Below are 17,770 nucleotides of genomic sequence, written 5' to 3'. Positions count from 1 at the left end.
CGGACGGCCCTTGCAGTGGCAACATTGTGCGTCTCCCTCCCACGTTGGTGCTGCTGATCTTCCTCTTCCTCCTCCTCCTCCTCCTCAGGTGGTACACCAATCCCTGGTAGCAATGACTGGGTCCTCATGATTGCAATGTTATGCAGCATGCAGCACACAACAATAAAGGGGGAGACCCGCTCGGTAGAGTATTGCCTGGCTGCTCCCGAGTGGTCCAGACACCAGAACCATTGTTTTAAGATGCCAATCGTCTGCTCAATGAGGATCCTGGTGGCGCTATGGCTCTTATTATATTGCAGCTTGGCAGGACTGTTGGGGTTACGGAGCAGTGTTATCAGCCAGGTGCAGAGTGGATAACCCTTGTCCCCGAGGAGCCAACCACTTGGGTGATGCAGTGCCTGGAAAAGGTCTGACACACCAGTCTGGCGCAGGATGAAAGCATCGTGACTGCTGCCAGGATAGTGGGCATTGACGGCAAGTATGAGCTGTGTGTGGTCACAGACCAACTGGACATTTAAAGAGTGGAACTACTTGCGGTTTCGGAAAACCTCTGCATTTTCATGCAGTGCCCGCAATGCCATGTGGGTACAGTCAATGGCGCCCTGAACCATGGGGAAGCCCGCTATCCTCGCAAAGCCACTGGCACATTCAAGCGGTTTGTCCCGGGTCATGGGGAAAGAGATGTACTGGCGTCTCCTCTTATACAGTGCATTTGTCACCTCCCAGATGCAACAATGCACAGCGAACTGGGAGATATTCGCTATGGCCCCAGTAGAAGCCTGGAAGGAGCTGCTGGCATAAAAATTCAGAGCCACTGACACCGACAGAGACGTCCTGGTCCTGAGCTGAGGCTGCAGATCTGGTTGCAGGAGGTGGCAGAGCTCAGTGACCACCTCCTTGCTGAAGCGCAGCCTTCTGAAACACTGATCCTCGGACAAATGAATGTAGGAGAATTGCTCCTGGAATACCCTGGGAGGGTGAGGTCTCCTGCGCAGAGGCCTGTTGGCCCTCCTCCTTCTGGCCACGTTTGCCACTCTCTCTCTCCCCCGCCTCTGCTGCCTCCGAAGGTGAAGCTGGACAATGATGCCCCGAGTTACCGAGTTACTGCAGCCCCCATCGAAGCTTCTAAATATCTTTAGAAGGAAGGTGAAATAAAAGTTAACCTCCAAAGTGGTTCTCAGGATCCAAAACTCCTTCGGTCAGCATCGAATTTCTCCAGCCGTCTCTCTCCCTCTCAACATGCGTGTTCCCAGACATCTCTCTCCCTCTCAACATGCGTGTTCCCAGACGTCGCTCTCCCTCTCAACATGCGTGTTCCCAGACGTCTCTCTCTCCCTCTCAGCCTGCATGTTCCAAAAATTTTACCGACAAGAAAAGGCAGGAAGTGCCCGCCTTTAAAAATAGCGCTCACCCAGCCCCTTCCCGACTTGAAAACGTTCCCCTCTACCTGTCGTTGCTAGCGGCAGGCGGAAAGGCAGGGGGCGCCACTCAATATCTAGTCCAGGGTGCTACTGGGGCGTTACACGCTCGACTGACATCATGATTTTCAGGCGCAAGAGATCGTGGCGGTAGCGTTTAGTGCCGCCACAAAACGACTGGTCAATTTCACGAGCAGCGCTAAAATCACCGCGCCCGGGCACTAAGTTCCTAGCGCCCCGTTAGAGACCCCGGAGGCACTAATGGGGCGCTAACCAACCGAATTTTTCCCCCTAAGGGTTTTACTGGGGATAAGGTTGAGCAAATTGACAGCTGTGGAAGTATTGTGGTAAATGGAGGGCAAAGGCTGGACAGCTGGGCGTTTGAAAGTGCAGTTTTATGTGACTTGGAACAGTTATTTTCAGGGGCGGACACAGAAGGAAGTGGGGTTGGAAGGGGCCTGGGCAATGTGGGAGGATACAAAGAAGTGGTCAGAGATGCTTTTTTAGTGATCAAGGTCATTGGGGTAGAGAGGCCATGGGAGATAGCAAGGTTGAGGGGGTAGCCATGAATATGGCGAGGTCAGAGAGGTTTACAGTGAGGGAGAGGTTTAGGAAGCACAGTAGGGTAATGATATCAGAGGAGAGGAGGCAAGGTGAGTTGAGATGGAGGTTGAAATCACCGAGGGATGAGAAGAATCAACCAGGCTTCCACTTCCATATCATGATGCAGTTATCCCTGCTAGAAAGTGCATGTGTGTGGTGGTGAGAGAGGACAGGGTCAGGCTCCACTGTCGTGGCTTCATATCAAATAACCTGCACTTGGGGCAGACACTGGAGGGCTTTGGAAGGCAGTGAAACCAAATGCTGCCAGCAGGCAGATCCTTCAGAGGAAAATTAGCCACAAGAAAAGCTAAGTTTAAAAAAAAAACATATTTTCTTAGGACTAGGAGCAGAGAGATTTAGGAGTCCATGTACACAAATCACTAAAAACTAGTGGACAGGTACAGAAAGTTGTTAAAAAGGCTAATGGAATGTTGGCCTTTATCTCAAGGGCTGGAATACAGAGGGGTGGAAGTTATGCTCCAGCTGTACAGAGCTCTGGTTAGACCCCATCTGGAGCACTGCATTGGAAAGGCAGATTGTGTGCCATTCCCAGACAATCTGCTTTAATGTTTTATGCCCTATAGTAAGACCCTTGTAAGGGAGAGAGATTCAAAAGAACATTCAACTATTATGCAACAAAAGACAAACAGACCTTTTTTACACACTATTCAGTTTTGCACCAATCTCGGAGCAGGTGCTGTGTTAGGGTTGGAATTAGAGTTACGGTTGAAACCAGCTAATGAAACTGCGTAGACAAGGCCATTTTGCGTTCATGTGCAGCAGGGTTTAAAAGTACTGCCAAGTTTCAGACTGTACAAAAGGTGACAGTGCTAATCAGAGGCATTCCCCACTCACTTTATCCAATTTTCAAAATCCAGAACCAGAAGTAGACAGCAGAGGTGTATACATCCACATGTCGAACAGTACGTGCAGTAAGTATACCTGTGTGCCAAGCTAAGCGTTAACGGTGAGATTACCTCCCTTGCCCCATGGACACTCTCCATTTTGAATCTCTAGATGTAGCAGGATGCTGAACTGTATTATTCAGTTTGGAGACCACTCACTGGCACATCCCATAAATAACCTGTTGAGCTTGGAGAGAGAAAATGGAACATCCCCTTGCGGGGAGGAAGGAAACTATACTTAGAAAGTTACACATTGCTACGTACAACCAGGTTGGACATCTCCTGCTCAGTGCAGAACCAGACCGGAGTGACATATGTGTAACTGGTCAGATTACACATGGCACAGGTCATCTTGTTAATGCACACGGCATTTCATTAGCTCAGCAATCGGAAAACGGACTTTTCTCATCTGGTTGTTGATCAAAACTAACACGGGGTCCCTCCTGAAACCGATTGTGAATTGCACAGTCTGGATCTTATATACTTGGCATGCCTCCCAGATATAAACACAGGACCAATACCTCCTTGAAAAGACTTTAACTGCTAAATAAAACTGCACATTTGGAAAGATTTCTTACCCTCCTTGATGCTGCCTGACCTGATTGGTGGTAGGGCCTGCGGAGGTGGGATCTGCGTGATGAGTGGCTGTTGCTGTGGTAACTGTTGTATGATCGTTGCAGGCTGCTGGGGGAGCTGGGGAGAGAGAAGTGAGGAGCAAAGAATGAAGGGAATGCAGAAATAGCCGAGTAACAATAAAGTATTAATCGACTTGCATTTTCTGTGTTTATTTCTGCATTTTTAACTGGAATGCAGTCCTACCAACTCTCCTTCATTCAGCAAGAGTCTCACGCATGAGGAGGTGATATCCTACCTGAGGATCACAATCCCTCCCTCGTGTGCATGCATTATGCCAGGATATCTCCATAGGATGGTATGGAGCAGAGACATCCCAGCATTTGTAATAGTAGTGAAAGTCCTTGATTAAAACTATAGGCCCTGTGTTGTGTATGTAACCTGTTCCACCTTAAGAGAGCTTAAGCCTGTTCCACCTTAAGAGATGTACTACTTTCTCAGGCTGCTGTAGACGTAATACCGGGGGTGAACACACCGGTATATAAGCACTGTGCAGTAATCTTGTATTCAGAATAGTCCCTACCTCCAACCAGTAAAGACCTGTTTTATTGTTACTGATTAAGTCTGAGTATTAATTACTTGAACAACTCACAGACTTAACACTGGCGACGAGTCTGATTCGGACCCTGCGGCAGTCACTCCACGGCAGTTTCGTCCACAGCCAGGACATTACAGAGAGGTTTCCACCCTCTCCACCCCACTGGAAGACATCCTGACCTCGGAGCCTCCATCGGCGACCGTCAGCTTCTTCTCCAGCTTGGTGGTGGGTAAGCCGTTGTCTGAGCCGGGCAGCGACGCGACAGGCAGTCGACCGCGTTGGCTGCACGAACGGGGCTGGGGGAGCAGGAGGAATAGGGTGCGAGAGCCGCTTCGAGCGGGAGGCGTTTCAACAGAGCGATCGCATCTCCTGATAAGGGCCGAGAGCCGCGAGAGCGATCGCATCCGCTGATAAGGGCCGCACTCGGGCGATCGCGGCGAAGATAAGGCCGCACTCGGGGGCTGAAGGGAGACGGCGTCGGGGGACGGGTGAAGACCGCCAAGCGCGGGAAAACCGCCATTTTGTGGGCGGAGGACGACGGCAAGAGCGGGAAGCCGCCATCTTGGATAGCAGTAAAAAAAAAAAAAAAATCTGAGAAATTGCAAATCTGATAAAGCACTACAATGCCTAAACACGGGAATATTAACAACTTTGATAGTGACATCGAAGATTGGGCCATATATGTTGAACGAGTTAAAAATTATTGTAAGGCAAATAAAATTCGTGAGGCCGATAAAGCACTAACATTATTAAATTTAATGGGTGCGAAGACATACGGGCAATTGAAACACCTGTTATCACCAGATGAACCGGCGGATAAGACGTTCGATGAGATTGTTACTGTCCTGAAAGATCATCTAAACCCCACGCCGCTGATGCTAGCGGAACGATTTAAATTTTACGACAGAAGGCAGCTACAGCATGAAAGCAATGCTGAATATTTGCTGGAATTGCGTAAATTAGCGAAATATTGCCAGTTTGGAACGGGACTGACAGATGCACTACGAGACAAATTTGTGTGTGGTTTATTTAAACAGGATACACAAAAGCGACTGCTCGAGGAGAATGAGCTGACGCTTGAGAAGGCGGTCACTATGGCAGCAGCACACGAAGCCGCAGCGAGAGGCACGGCAGTAATGCAGCTACGGTCACCGGGGCTCAGTGCACACAAATTGGGTGTGAGTTCTGGCAAATGTTATCGTTGTGGAAAGACAACGCATGATCAGAACCAGTGTTGGTTTAAAAACCAAGAATGTAGAACTTGTGGTAGGCTTGGACATATAGCTAGAGTATGCAGGTCAGGGAAGAAGACCAGCAACAAGAAGTCACCGCAAGGAAAATATGCAAAAGTACACAAGGTGGCCGAACAGGAGTCCGATTCAGACGCTAGCAGTAATGAACTGGCTGGCTTAAGCAGTATTGAACTGGCTAGCTTAAGGGTACTCAACGATGGTAAGGGTGCAGACCTCCAGACAATTTGGGTTACTCTTCAGATAGAAGGAGTCCAAGTAAAAATGGAATTGGACACTGGATCGGCATTGTCGGTCATGAATAAGAAAGATTACAGAAGGTTATTCCAACATATTCCCCTACAGGATACGGAGATTATATTGACAACCTACACGGGGCAGAGAGTGTACCCCATCGGGACAATAAAGGTTGCAGTGGCCAACAAGGGCGAAGGAAGTCAAATAATGGACTTATATGTGCTACCGGAGGGAGGTCCACCACTACTAGGCCGGGAGTGGTTTAGAAACATAAATATGGACTGGCATTCGCTAAAAGCCATAAAGAGTGAGAACTCGGTGCAGATAATCAGCCCAGACTCTAGAACTGATGATGGTAAGACCAACCCATGTGCAAAAGACAAAGTTTCAGCACAGAATTCCACTGAGCAACAACAACATAGTTTAACAGAGAATTCTGAGTCTGTCAAGTCTACTGATATGCACATTTTTGAGGGACACTGGGCTCGAACTCAACTCCATTTCAAACTACAACAGCAATTAGAACAAATGATTCGCCGTTTTGAGCAAGAGATGAATGAAATAAAAAAGTTCTTTGTTACAGAGTGGGAGAATCTGGAAAGGCAACAGAAGCAACTGATGGAGAAAATGGAGCAGGAGCACACCAACCATCTGCGCGAGGAGGCCGAACGAATCAAAGCTGATTCAGGTTCTGAAGGTGCGTGCCATAATCTGGTGTCAGAAGAGTTAACGGTCAGCAAACTCCTTCATATGCTGAGGGACAAGACTCTGAAATGGGAAAAACTTGAACACGAGCTGCGATCTTCAAAGGAAAAGGGTTCGGAGCTCTCAAAAGTCATTGAGATGGCTGATGTGACGACACAGACTGAAACGACTGCAACAGAGCAGCCATTGGATGCCAAAAGTACGCTGACTCACGTCAATGTAGAACAACAGACCGCTGAAACAGCTGCTCCGGTAGAGGGATTGCATAGTCCGATCAATCAATCTCCAAAGGAAGTTGAAGTATTAAAATCACAAATGAGGTCACTAGTAAACGACTTGCTGAAAGCCCAGAAAAAGCTGGAGGCAGAGGTACACATGAAGAAGTCTCTTCAGGAAAGATGTCTGGATTTGGAACAAGAGCTGGCTAACGTCCAGCTGGGTATGGAGGAAATAGACGACCCTCTCGCTGACCTGTCGGACGACTCCGAATATTACTATGTCCTGTCCTGCCCAACTTGTAACTTCGACTCCCACCATACAGAAATCATGGAGGAGCACCGAAAGTCTACGGAACATCGGGAGAAGGTGGCTCTACTACAAAAAAAGGAGGAAGAGAAGGAGGAACTGCGCATGCAGCTGGCAGCTGTGGCAGCTGACAATGGAGCCCAGAGAGTCTCCAAGAAGCAGAAAAGGAAAAGTAAAAACAGAAGATGACCCATCTGAACCATTATCACCTCTACCAGATCACACACGTGGTCCCTCCGAACGGAGCCAAATCAGTTCGGAAGTTCAAGCTGTTAAATCCATGAAAGGACTATTGAATGAGTAACGTGAACCGACTACACCACAGAGATTGAATCTGTGAACTGTTTTCCGCAGAGACTGAATCTGTGATATGTTACGTTAAACATGAAGTTATATATGTATATATGTTATTACGTTATGTTAAATGGGGGGGATGACTATAAAGCTAAGAAGGGAGGAGTGTTGTGTATGTAACCTGTTCCACCTTAAGAGAGCTTAAGCCTGTTCCACCTTAAGAGATGTACTACTTTCTCAGGCTGCTGTAGACGTAATACCGGGGGTGAACACACCGGTATATAAGCACTGTGCAGTAATCTTGTATTCAGAATAGTCCCTACCTCCAACCAGTAAAGACCTGTTTTATTGTTACTGATTAAGTCTGAGTATTAATTACTTGAACAACTCACAGACTTAACACCCTGGAACTAGATTGACACTGCCCAAGCTCATTTCACATAGGGCTCTTACAGCCAAGAAGAGAGAGGAGACTTCCATCCCTTTCGCCTGGCCTTGATTTGAACTCACGTCCTAGCGTACCACCCATCCTCCCTGTTTCTTTAGCTCTAATATAGTGACTGCAGTGAAACTGGGATTGTTTGAGGGTAGTCAAACATATCTTGCAACGATTTGTAATCTTCACAGGTTTGTCCACTTCAAGCGTGTGGTTTGGGAGCTGTGTATCCCAGATTAGTTTGTTATAGATAAAGGGGAATTCCTGATAGCAAGTTCCTGTCTTCTTAACTGAAATTTCTATAAACAGAATCCAGCCTGTATTTGAATCTTGGGCTAATTTCCACTGCCTGGTCTTGTTCCTTACCGTGTGCTGGATAATCCGGGGTGGCTCTGGTGGGGGCTGCTGGTAGACGTGAATTGGTGGTGCCTGCTGAATGGGCTCCAGGCGTGAGTACCGCCTCCGAGTCCCTCCCCATGTGTGGGGCCGGGACCACTCATCCAACATGTGCTGTTCCTGAAAATATAACCTTGGATTATCACAATGGTCGAGCCTGTTTCGCATGCTTCAATCCTTCTGCTCCTTCAATCTCTGTTCCTCACCATTTTACACTTTCAACTGGTCATGTTTAGAAACTTGGAGGTTAGCAGGCAGAAAAATGTGTGCTGTGGTTCCGGGCGTATTCAGTGTGCTGTGGTTGCTAATCATTGTCCAAAATCCTAAAACAATAGCCCACCTAGCTTGGCCAGCAATCAAGCACTGCTTTCAGATCTTGCAGGCTGGAATGTACCTGCAGGCTGCAGGGCTGTCGGTAACACAGCCCAAGAATTACATCCTGAAAGGGATATCTACATAAGTCTTCTCTTTTGTTTTAATCATTTTCTTTCCCCAACTTGGAATGAGCTGCCTGAAAGGGAGGTGGAAGCAGATTCAATAGTAACTGTCAAAAGGTAATTGGATAAGTACTTGAATGGGGAAAAATTTGCAGAGCTATGGGGAAAGAGCGGGGGAGTGGTACTAATTGGAGAGCTCTTTCAAAGAGCCCGCACAGGCACAATGGGCCGAATGGCCTCCTTCTGTGCTGTAACATTCTATGAACTTACCAGAAGTTGCTGATTCCTGCTAAGGCTGTAGAAGATTAGCTAAACTCAACAAAGAACAGGACTTGAAACTGGAATCCTCCTACTCTATACAGCTCAACCACTCACTCAACCAACTGAACCATTTGCTGAGCCCTGCTTTGTTAACATTAAGAGTATCTGACCTGTTTATGACCATTTGCTATTGTGCTATTATTATTTGTACACTGCCTAGTTCCTCCTGGTTCCATCCCTAGATATCTGGCAGAATCCCCCTGCTTTCTCCTGTAAAGACAGATGACCAGTAGCGATTTAACCATACCGCTATATATTCATCCTCAGTTTCAGTTTTTAAGCAGATAACAGCTCTATTGTGTTTGGGGCAGGTAGGAACGGAGATGACGCGGTGGAGGAGGCTTCACAGTTGTCAGGTTGTACTGAGGGCCGAGGATCAGTCCCGTGGGGGTGCTCCAGCTCCCTATAAACTGCAGTATAGAATACCTGGTAATCTGTCATCAAGCAAAACACTCTTGTTGCTCACTGGAAATGACACAAGCCTTTTCATTCTCTGAGCCTTTGGATAACGGACGAATGATATTCTATCAAACCATGTGACTATAATATGTGAATCAGGTTTATTAAAAGTCAAAAGTTAAAAGGGGTACGGTAGCATGGTGGTTATGTTACTGGACTAGTAATCCAGAGGCCTGGACTAATGATCCGGAGACGTGAGACCACGGCAGCTGGGAAATTTAAATTCAGTTAATTAAATAAATGTGGAATAAAAAAGCCAATATCAGTAATGGTGACCATGGAACTACCAGATTGTTGTAAAAACCCATCTGGTTCACTAATGTCCTTTAGGGAAGGAAATCTGCCGTCCTTACCTGGTCTGGTGACTCCAGACCCACACCAATGTGGTTGACTCTTAACTGCCCTCTGAAATGGCCTCGCAAGCCACTCAGTTGTTCCAAAACACTATGGAAAAGTATAATAACAATAAAATGGGACTGACCACCCTGCATCGACCTAGGCACCGCATTCGGAAACGACAAAAGCACACCCAGCCCAGTCATAGAAACATAGAAGATAGGAGCAGGAGTAGGGCATTCGGCCCCTCGAGCCATTCAATGAGATCATGGCTGATCATCCAAACTCAGTACCCTGTCTCTGCCTTCTCCCCATATCCCTTGATCCCTTAAGCCTTAAGAAATATATCCAACTCCTTCTTGAATATATTTAATGAATTGGCCTCAACTGCCTTCTGTGGTAGAGAATTCCACAGGTTCACCACTCTCTGGGTAAAGAAATTCCTCCTCATCTCTGTCCTAAATGGCTTACCCCTTATCCTTAGACTGTGACCCCTGATTCTGGACTCCCCCGCCATCGGGAACATCCTTCCTGCATCTAGTCTCTCTAGTCCTGTTAGAATTTTATAAGTTTCAATGAGATCCCCTCTCATTCATCTAAACTCCAGCGAGTATAAGCTCAATCGACCCAATCGCTCCTCATACGTCATTCCTGCCATCCCAGGTATCAGTCTGGTGAATCTTCGCAGCACTCCCTCCATGGCAAGAACATCCTTTCTCAGATAAGGCGACCAAAACTGCACACAATACTCAAGGTGTGGTCTCACCAAGGCCTGTACAACTGAAGCAAGACATCCTTGCTCCTGTACTCGAATCCTCTTGCTATGAAGGACAACATACCATTTGCCTTCTTAACCGCCTGCTGCACCTGCATGCTTACCTTCAGCGACTGGTGCACAAGGACACCCAGGTCTCGTTGCACTTCCCCTTTTCCCAATCTACTGCCATTCAGATAATAATCTGCCTTCCTGTTTTTGCCACCAAAGTGGATAACCTCGCATTTATCCACATTATGCTGCATTTGCCATGCATCTACCCAATCACCCAACCTGTCCAAATCATCCTGGAGTTTCTTGGCATCCTCCTCACAGCACACACGCCCACCCAGCTTTGTGTCATCTGCAAACTTGGAGGTATTACATCTAGTTCCCTCGTCTAGATCATTAATATATATTGTGAATAGCTGGGGTCCTAGCACCGATCCCTGCGGTACCCCACTAGTCACTGCCTGCCACTCGGAAAAAGACCCATTTATTCCAACTCTTTGCTTCCTGTCTGCCAACCAGTTCTCCCTCCAAGTCAATACCTTGCCCCCAATCCCTTGTGCTTTAACTTTACACGCTAATCTCTTATGCGGGACCTTATCGAAAGCCTTCTGAAAGTCCAAATACACCACATCCACTGGTTCTCCCTTATCTATTCTACCAGTTACATCCTCAAAAAATTCCAGTAGATTAGTCAAGCACGATTTACCTTTTGTAAATCCATGTTGACTTTGTCCGATCCTGTCACTGTTTTCCAAGTGCTCTGCTATTACATCTTTTATAATGGACTCTAGCATTTTCCCCACTACCGATGTCAGGCTTACCGGTCTATAATTCCCCGTTTTCTCTCTACCACCTTTTTTGAACAGTGGGGTAACATTAGCTACCCTCCAATCCATGGGAACTGTTCCAGAGTCTATAGAATTTTGGAAGATGACCAGCAATGCATCTAGTATTTCTAGGGCCACTTCCTTAAGTACCCTAGGATGTAGATTATCAGGCCCTGGGGATTTATTGGCCTTCAATCCCATCAATTTCCCTAACACCATTTCCCTACAAATAACGATTTCATTCAGTTCCTCCCTCTCATTAGACCCTATGTTCCCCGACATCTCTGGGAGGTTATTTGTGTCCTCCTTTGTGAAGACAGAACCAAAGTATGTATTTAATTGGTCTGCCATTTCTTTGTTCCCCATTATAAATTCCCCTGATTGTGACTGCAAGGGACCTACGCTTGACTTCACCAATCTTTTTCTCTTCACATATCTATAGAAGCTTTTACAGTCAGTTTTTATGTTCCCTGCAAGCTTACTCTCATACTCTATTTTCTCCCTCTTAATTAATCCCTTTGTCCTCCTTTGCTGAATCCTAAACTGCTCCCAATCCTCAGGTTTGCTGCTTTTTCTGGCCAATTTATATGTCCTCTCCTTGGATCTTATGTTATCCCTAATTTCCCTCAACCCTGCAAAGGCCTCCTCACTAACATCTGAGGACTTGTGCCAAAATTGGGAGTGCTGTCGCATAGGCTAGTCAAGCAACAGCCTGACATAGTCATACTCACAGAATCATACCTTTCAGCCAATGTCCCAGACCATCACCCATCACCATCCTGTCCTATCCCACCGGCAGGACAGGCCCACCAGAGTTTTACAGTTAGGAGGGAGTCCTCAACATTGAGTCCGGACCCCATGAAATCTCATGGTTTCAGGTCAAACACGGGCAAGGAAACCTGCTGATTACCACCTACCCCCCTCCCTCAGCTAATGAATCAGTACTCCTCAATGTTGAACACCGCTTGGAAGCACTACTGAGGGTAGCAAGGGCACAGAATGTACTCTGGGTGGGGGGGACTTTAATGTGCATCACCAAGAGTGCACCACTACTGACCGAGCTGGCTGAGTCCTGAAGGACATAGCTGCCAGTCTGGGCCTGCAGCAGGTGGTGAGAGAATCAATACGAGGGAAAAACCTACTTGACCTCGTCCTCACCAATCTACCTGTTGCAGATGCACCTGTCCATGACAGCATTGGTAGGAGTGAGCATCTTGTGGAGACGAAGTCCCGTCTTCACACTGAGGACACCCTCCATCGTGTTGTGTGGCACTACCACTGTGCTAAATGGGATAGATTCAGAACAGATCTAGCAGCTCAAAACTGGGCATCCATGAGGCGCTGTGGGCCAGCAGCAGCAGAATAGTATACCATCACAATCTGTAACCTCATGGCCTGGCATATCCCTCACTCTACTATTAACATCAAGCCAGGGGACCAACCCTGGTTCACTGAAGAGTGCAGAACAACAATGCATGCTAAACAGCAGAAACAGCATGGTCTAGACAGAGTTATGTGATCCCACAACCAATGGATGAGATCAAAGCTCTGCAGTCCTGCCACATCCAGTCGTGAATGGCGGTGGACAATTAAACAACTAACGGGAGGAGGAGGCTCCATGAATATTGTTGTGTATGTACCTTTAAGAGAATAACTGGTCTCAGACTGCAGTACCGGCAGTGACCACCCCTGTATAACAGGCGCTATTGAGCCTCTGTGTTTTTAGTTTCACTGTGGACTTCCACCAGTAAAGACTTATTTTGTTCACTCCTGCTGTCCGTGTCTCAATTATTCACGGACGTAACACTGGCGACGAGGAAGAAACGAACTTACCTGCAACTCGGCAGCACCTCAGACGACGTTATTGAAGGTCGAAGCCAGAAGAAAGAATAAATAAATAAATAAATAAAATCCAAAGAAACTCGAGAAACGGGCGTCAACTGTGGGCAACCGCCCTCCAAATCCTCGGATTGGAAACTTGCAGGAGAGACTGTCCAGAGCCAGGCTGGGTTCCTCGGTCTGTGGTTTCCCAGCTAATCGGGCTGGTGGCAGGTAGTGCACTGATCCTTCCTGGGCTGCGGCGGGCTGAAGCTCGATCGGGTGGCTTTTCAACGGGGCCGGGCAGCGAGTCGGGAAGCAAAGCGAGAGAGCGAGGGTGGGTGCTTCGGAGCCGGGCAGCGTTCGGACCTAAGAAGAGGGAGGGAAGTGTCCCAGAGGGTCCGCTCCACGACGGGAAAATAATAAAAGAAAGAAAAATCAATATTAAACGCGCAAGAAACCGTGGAAAGCAGCGCTAACAACAGCGGGGAAGAAGGCAAAGCGCGGGAGGCGCCATTTTGTTAAATCGGGGAAGAAGGCAAAGCGCGGGAGGCGCCATTTTAGATTTGCAAGATGCCGAAGACTGGCTGTATCACTGTTTTTGATAATACAATAGAGGACTGGACCACGTATGTGGAAAGAGTCGAGGTATATTTCGAGGCAAATGAAATAGCGGAGGGGAAAAAGGCATCGATATTGCTAAACTTAATGGGCGCTAGAACGTACGGCCTATTGCGGGACCTGATTACTCCAGCCAAACCGAAGGCGAAGAGTTCTAACGAAATTGTTGCTGTCCTACAGGAACACTTAATCCCTGCACCGCTGTTGATAGCAGAAAGATTTAAATTCCACAGGAGAACTCAGCACAAAGATGAGAGCAATGCTGAGTATCTTACGGAACTACGCAAGCTATCAAAGCACTGCCAGTTCGGAGCAGGACTGGCAGATACCCTACGGGACAAATTTGTCTGTGGACTCCTGAGTGAAGGAACACAGAAGAAGTTACTCTCAGAGAAAGAGCTGACGCTAGATAAGGCTTTCAGCGTGGCAGTATCGTATGAAGCAGCAGCCAGGGGAGCTGCAGAAATTCAACAAAAACCACAGAAATACGGCACCCACGAAATGACACGGGGATTTGCAAAATGTTATCGCTGCGGCAGAACTAACCATGACCAGAAGGACTGCTGGTCCAAAGACAAAATATGCAGGCAATGCAGGAAGATGGGACACATTGCACGAGTTTGCAGGTCTGGGAAGAAGACCAGCGACAACAAAAAGGCTACTAAGGAACCGTACAAGAAAGTACAAAAGATGACGGACAGAACACATGGGAGTACGATATTATTGCTATCACGGAGACATGGTTGAGGGAGGGTCAGGACTGGCAGCTCAATATTCCGGGGTATAGAATCTTCAGGCGAGACAGAGGGGGGTGTAAAAGGGGAGGGGGTGTTGCAATATTAATTAAGGAGTCAATTACTGCTGTAAGGAGGGATGATATATTAGCGGGTTCCTCTAATGAGGCCATATGGGTAGAACTTAAAAACAAAAAGGGGGCAAGCACTTTGCTGGGAGTGTACTATAGGCCCCCAAACAGTCAGGGGGAGATAAAGGAACAGATATGTAGGCAAATCTCAGAGAAGTGCGAAAATAATAGGGTAATAATAGTGGGGGATTTCAACTTCCCCAATAATAAGTGGGATAGTCAGAGTGTGAAAGGCTTAGAGGGTGCAGAATTCTTAAAGTGCATCCAGGAGAGCTTTTTGAGCCAACATGTAGAAAGTCCTACAAGAGAGGGGGCGGTACTGGACCTAATTCTAGGGAATGTAGCCGGGCAAGTGGTGGAAGTGTCAGTAGGAGAGCATTTTGGCGACAGTGACCATAATTCGGTGAGATTTAAGGTGGTCATGGAAAAAGACAAAGACGGCCCGGAAATAAGGGTTCTAAATTGGGGGAAGGCCGATTTTAATATGATAAGGCAGGATCTGGCCAAAGTGGACTGGGAGCAGCTACTTATAGGAAAATCCACATCAAAACAGTGGGAGACTTTCAGAAGGGAAATAGAGAGAGTACAACGCCAACATGTTCCTGTAAAGGTCAAGGGTGGGGCCAACAGGCAAAGGGAACCTTGGATGACAAGGGATATACAAAAATGCATTAGGGAAAAAAGGGGGGCTTTTGGCAGTTACAAAAGACTAAAGACGGAGGAAGCCCTAGAGGAATATAAAAAGTGCAGGGGCATACTTAAAAAAGAAATTAGGAGGGCGAGGAGGGGCCATGAAATAACACTGGCGAGCAAAATAAAGGAAAATCCTAAGATGTTTTATAAGTATATTAAGGGCAAGAGGATAACCAGGGAAAGGGTAGGGCCCATTAGGGACCAAAGTGGCAATCTGTGTGTAGAGCCAGATGATGTAGGCGGGGTTTTAAATGAATTTTTTGCATCTGTGTTCACTATGGAGAAAGACGATGTAGACATAGAAATCGGGCAAGGGGACTGTGACATACTTGAACATATAAGCATCGAGAGGGAGGAGGTACTAGCGGTTTTAGCAGGCCAAAAAGTGGATAAATCCCCAGGCCCGGACGAGATGTATCCCAGGCTGTTGTATGAGGCAAAGGAGGAGATTGCAGGGGCTCTGACACAAATTTTCAGAACCTCTCTGGCCACAGGGGATGTACCAGAGGACTGGAGAACAGCTAACGTAGTACCATTATACAAGAAGGGTAGCAGGGATAAACCAGGGAATTACAGGCCAGTGAGCCTAACATCTGTGGTAGGGAAATTATTGGAAAAAATTCTGAGGGACAAAATTAGTCTCCACTTGGAGAGGCAAGGATTAATCGGGGGTAGTCAGCATGGCTTTGTCAAGGGTAAATCATGTCTGACAAATCTGATTGAATTTTTCGAGGGGGTGACTAGGTGTGTGGATGAGGGAAATGCTGTGGATGTGGTTTACATGGACTTCAGCAAAGCTTTTGACAAAGTCCCGCAGAGGAGACTGGTCAAGAAGGTAAGAGCCCATGGGATCCAGGGTGCCTTGGCGCGTTGGATCCTAAACTGGCTGAGTGGCAGGAGGCAGAGGGTGATGGTCGAAGGTTGCTTTTGTGACTGGAAGCCTGTGTCCAGTGGGGTACCTCAGGGATCGGTGCTGGGTCCCTTGCTGTTTGTGATCTACATAAATGATTTGGATGAGAATGTAAAAGGTATGATCAGTAAGTTCGCAGATGACACGAAAATTGGTGTGGTGGTAAATTGCGAGGAGGAAAGCCTCAGGCTACAGGACGATATAAACGGGTTGGTCAGATGGGCGGAAGAGTGGCAAATGGAATTTAACCCTGAAAAGTGCGAGGTGATGCATTTTGGACAGACAAATAAGGCAAGGGAATACACAATGAGTGGTAGGACCCTAGGAAGTACAGAGGGTCAGAGGGACCTTGGTGTACATGTACATAGATCCCTGAAGGCAGCGGAACAGGTAGATAAGGTGGTTAAAAAGGCATATGGGATACTTGCCTTCATTAGCCGAGGCATAGAATATAAGAGCAGGGAGGTTATGATGGAGCTGTACAAAACGCTGGTGAGGCCACAGCTGGAGTACTGTGTGCAGTTCTGGTCGCCTCACTATAGGAAGGATGTGATTGCTTTGGAGAGGGTGCAGAGAAGATTCACCAGGATGTTACCTGGGATGGAGCGCCTCAGCTATGAAGAAAGACTAAACAGGCTGGGGTTGTTTTCCTTGGAGCAAAGAAGGCTGAGGGGGGACCTGATTGAGGTGTACAAAATGATGAGGGGCATAGATAGGGTAGATAAAGAGGAACTTTTCCCCTTAGTAGGGGGGTCAATAACAAGGGGGCATAGATTCAGGGTAAGGGGCAGGAGATTTAGAGGGGATTTGAGGAGGAACTTTTTCACCCAGAGGGTAGTTGGAATGTGGAACTCAATGCCTCAAAGGGTGGTAGAGGCAGGAACCCTCACAACATTCAAGAAGCATTTGGATGAGCACTTGAAATGCCATTGCATACAAGGTTATGGACCAAATGCTGGAAAATGGGATTAGACTGGACAGGGATTGATGGACGGCGCAGACACGATGGGCCGAAGGGCCTCTTTCTGTGCTGTATAACTATGACTCTATGAGTAGTTCCGAAGACCAGATGAGCGATAGTGAATCCGGGAACAGGAGACTAAGCTGTCTCAAACTTCACAATGTAATTGCAAAAGAGGATCACCGAACCATTTGGGTCACCCTCACGATAGCAGGGTCCGAAGTTAAAATGGAATTGGATACAGGATCAGCGCTAACCGTCATGAATCGACGAGACTACGAGCGGCTATTTTCACACATACCCTTGAGAGAGACATCCATCGTCTTGATGACGTATACGGGGCAAAAAGTATACCCCAGAGGGAAAATAAGGGTGCCTGTCGAATACAACGGCAAGAAAATACGGAAATTGTATCTCTACATACTGCCAAATGGTGGACCACCGTTATTGGGACGGGAATGGATCAGGAAGATAAACTTAGATTGGCACTCCATTCATGCAATGACGGTGGACGGTAAAAAAGATGAAGAAGTCACTCCTGGACGATTGTCAACAATCTTAGCTAACGCCAAAGAGGTATTTCAACAAGAACTGGGCATGCTTAAAGGCGTAACCGCCTCGATAAAAATAGAAGAGAATGCAGTTCCCAAGTTTTTCAAAGCAAGACCGGTACCATATGCAATTCGCCCAGCCGTCGAGGCAGAGCTGGAGAATCTGGAGAAGGCGGGCGTGTTGTCTAAGGTCGACTGGAGCGAGTGGGCGACACCCATCGTTCCTGTCATGAAGAAAACGTTAAGCAATAAGTCCGGGGAGCCA

At 47.3% G+C, this 17,770-nt stretch overlaps 1 protein-coding gene across 19 annotated transcripts in view; it reads right to left on the bottom strand.

Annotated features, from left to right (window-relative positions):
- Positions 1-17,770, bottom strand: part of c4h21orf58 (chromosome 4 C21orf58 homolog) — a 139,406-nt gene that overhangs the window by 56,250 nt on the left and 65,386 nt on the right. For 17 of the 19 annotated variants that reach the window (XR_015078100.1, XM_085985334.1, XM_085985333.1 and 14 more), the window contains 2 exons: positions 7,911-8,060; positions 3,505-3,619 (listed from right to left, as the gene is read on the bottom strand). Coding sequence is in view for 18 of the 19 variants with exons in the window: in XM_085985334.1 (XP_085841460.1) it covers positions 3,505-3,619; positions 7,911-8,060 (265 nt within the window). In the remaining variant the exon portion in view is untranslated. The remainder of the gene's footprint in view (positions 1-3,504; positions 3,620-7,910; positions 8,061-17,770) is intronic. The other 2 variants (XM_085985340.1, XM_085985347.1) reach the window with 1 other exon arrangement.

Source organism: Somniosus microcephalus, chromosome 4 (genome assembly GCF_052327205.1).
Source record: "Somniosus microcephalus isolate GS21.2 chromosome 4, FLI_Smic_1.0, whole genome shotgun sequence".
In the NCBI taxonomy this organism is placed as follows: Eukaryota; Metazoa; Chordata; class Chondrichthyes; order Squaliformes; family Somniosidae; genus Somniosus; species Somniosus microcephalus.
This window is presented reverse-complemented; position numbering and strand designations above follow the sequence as displayed.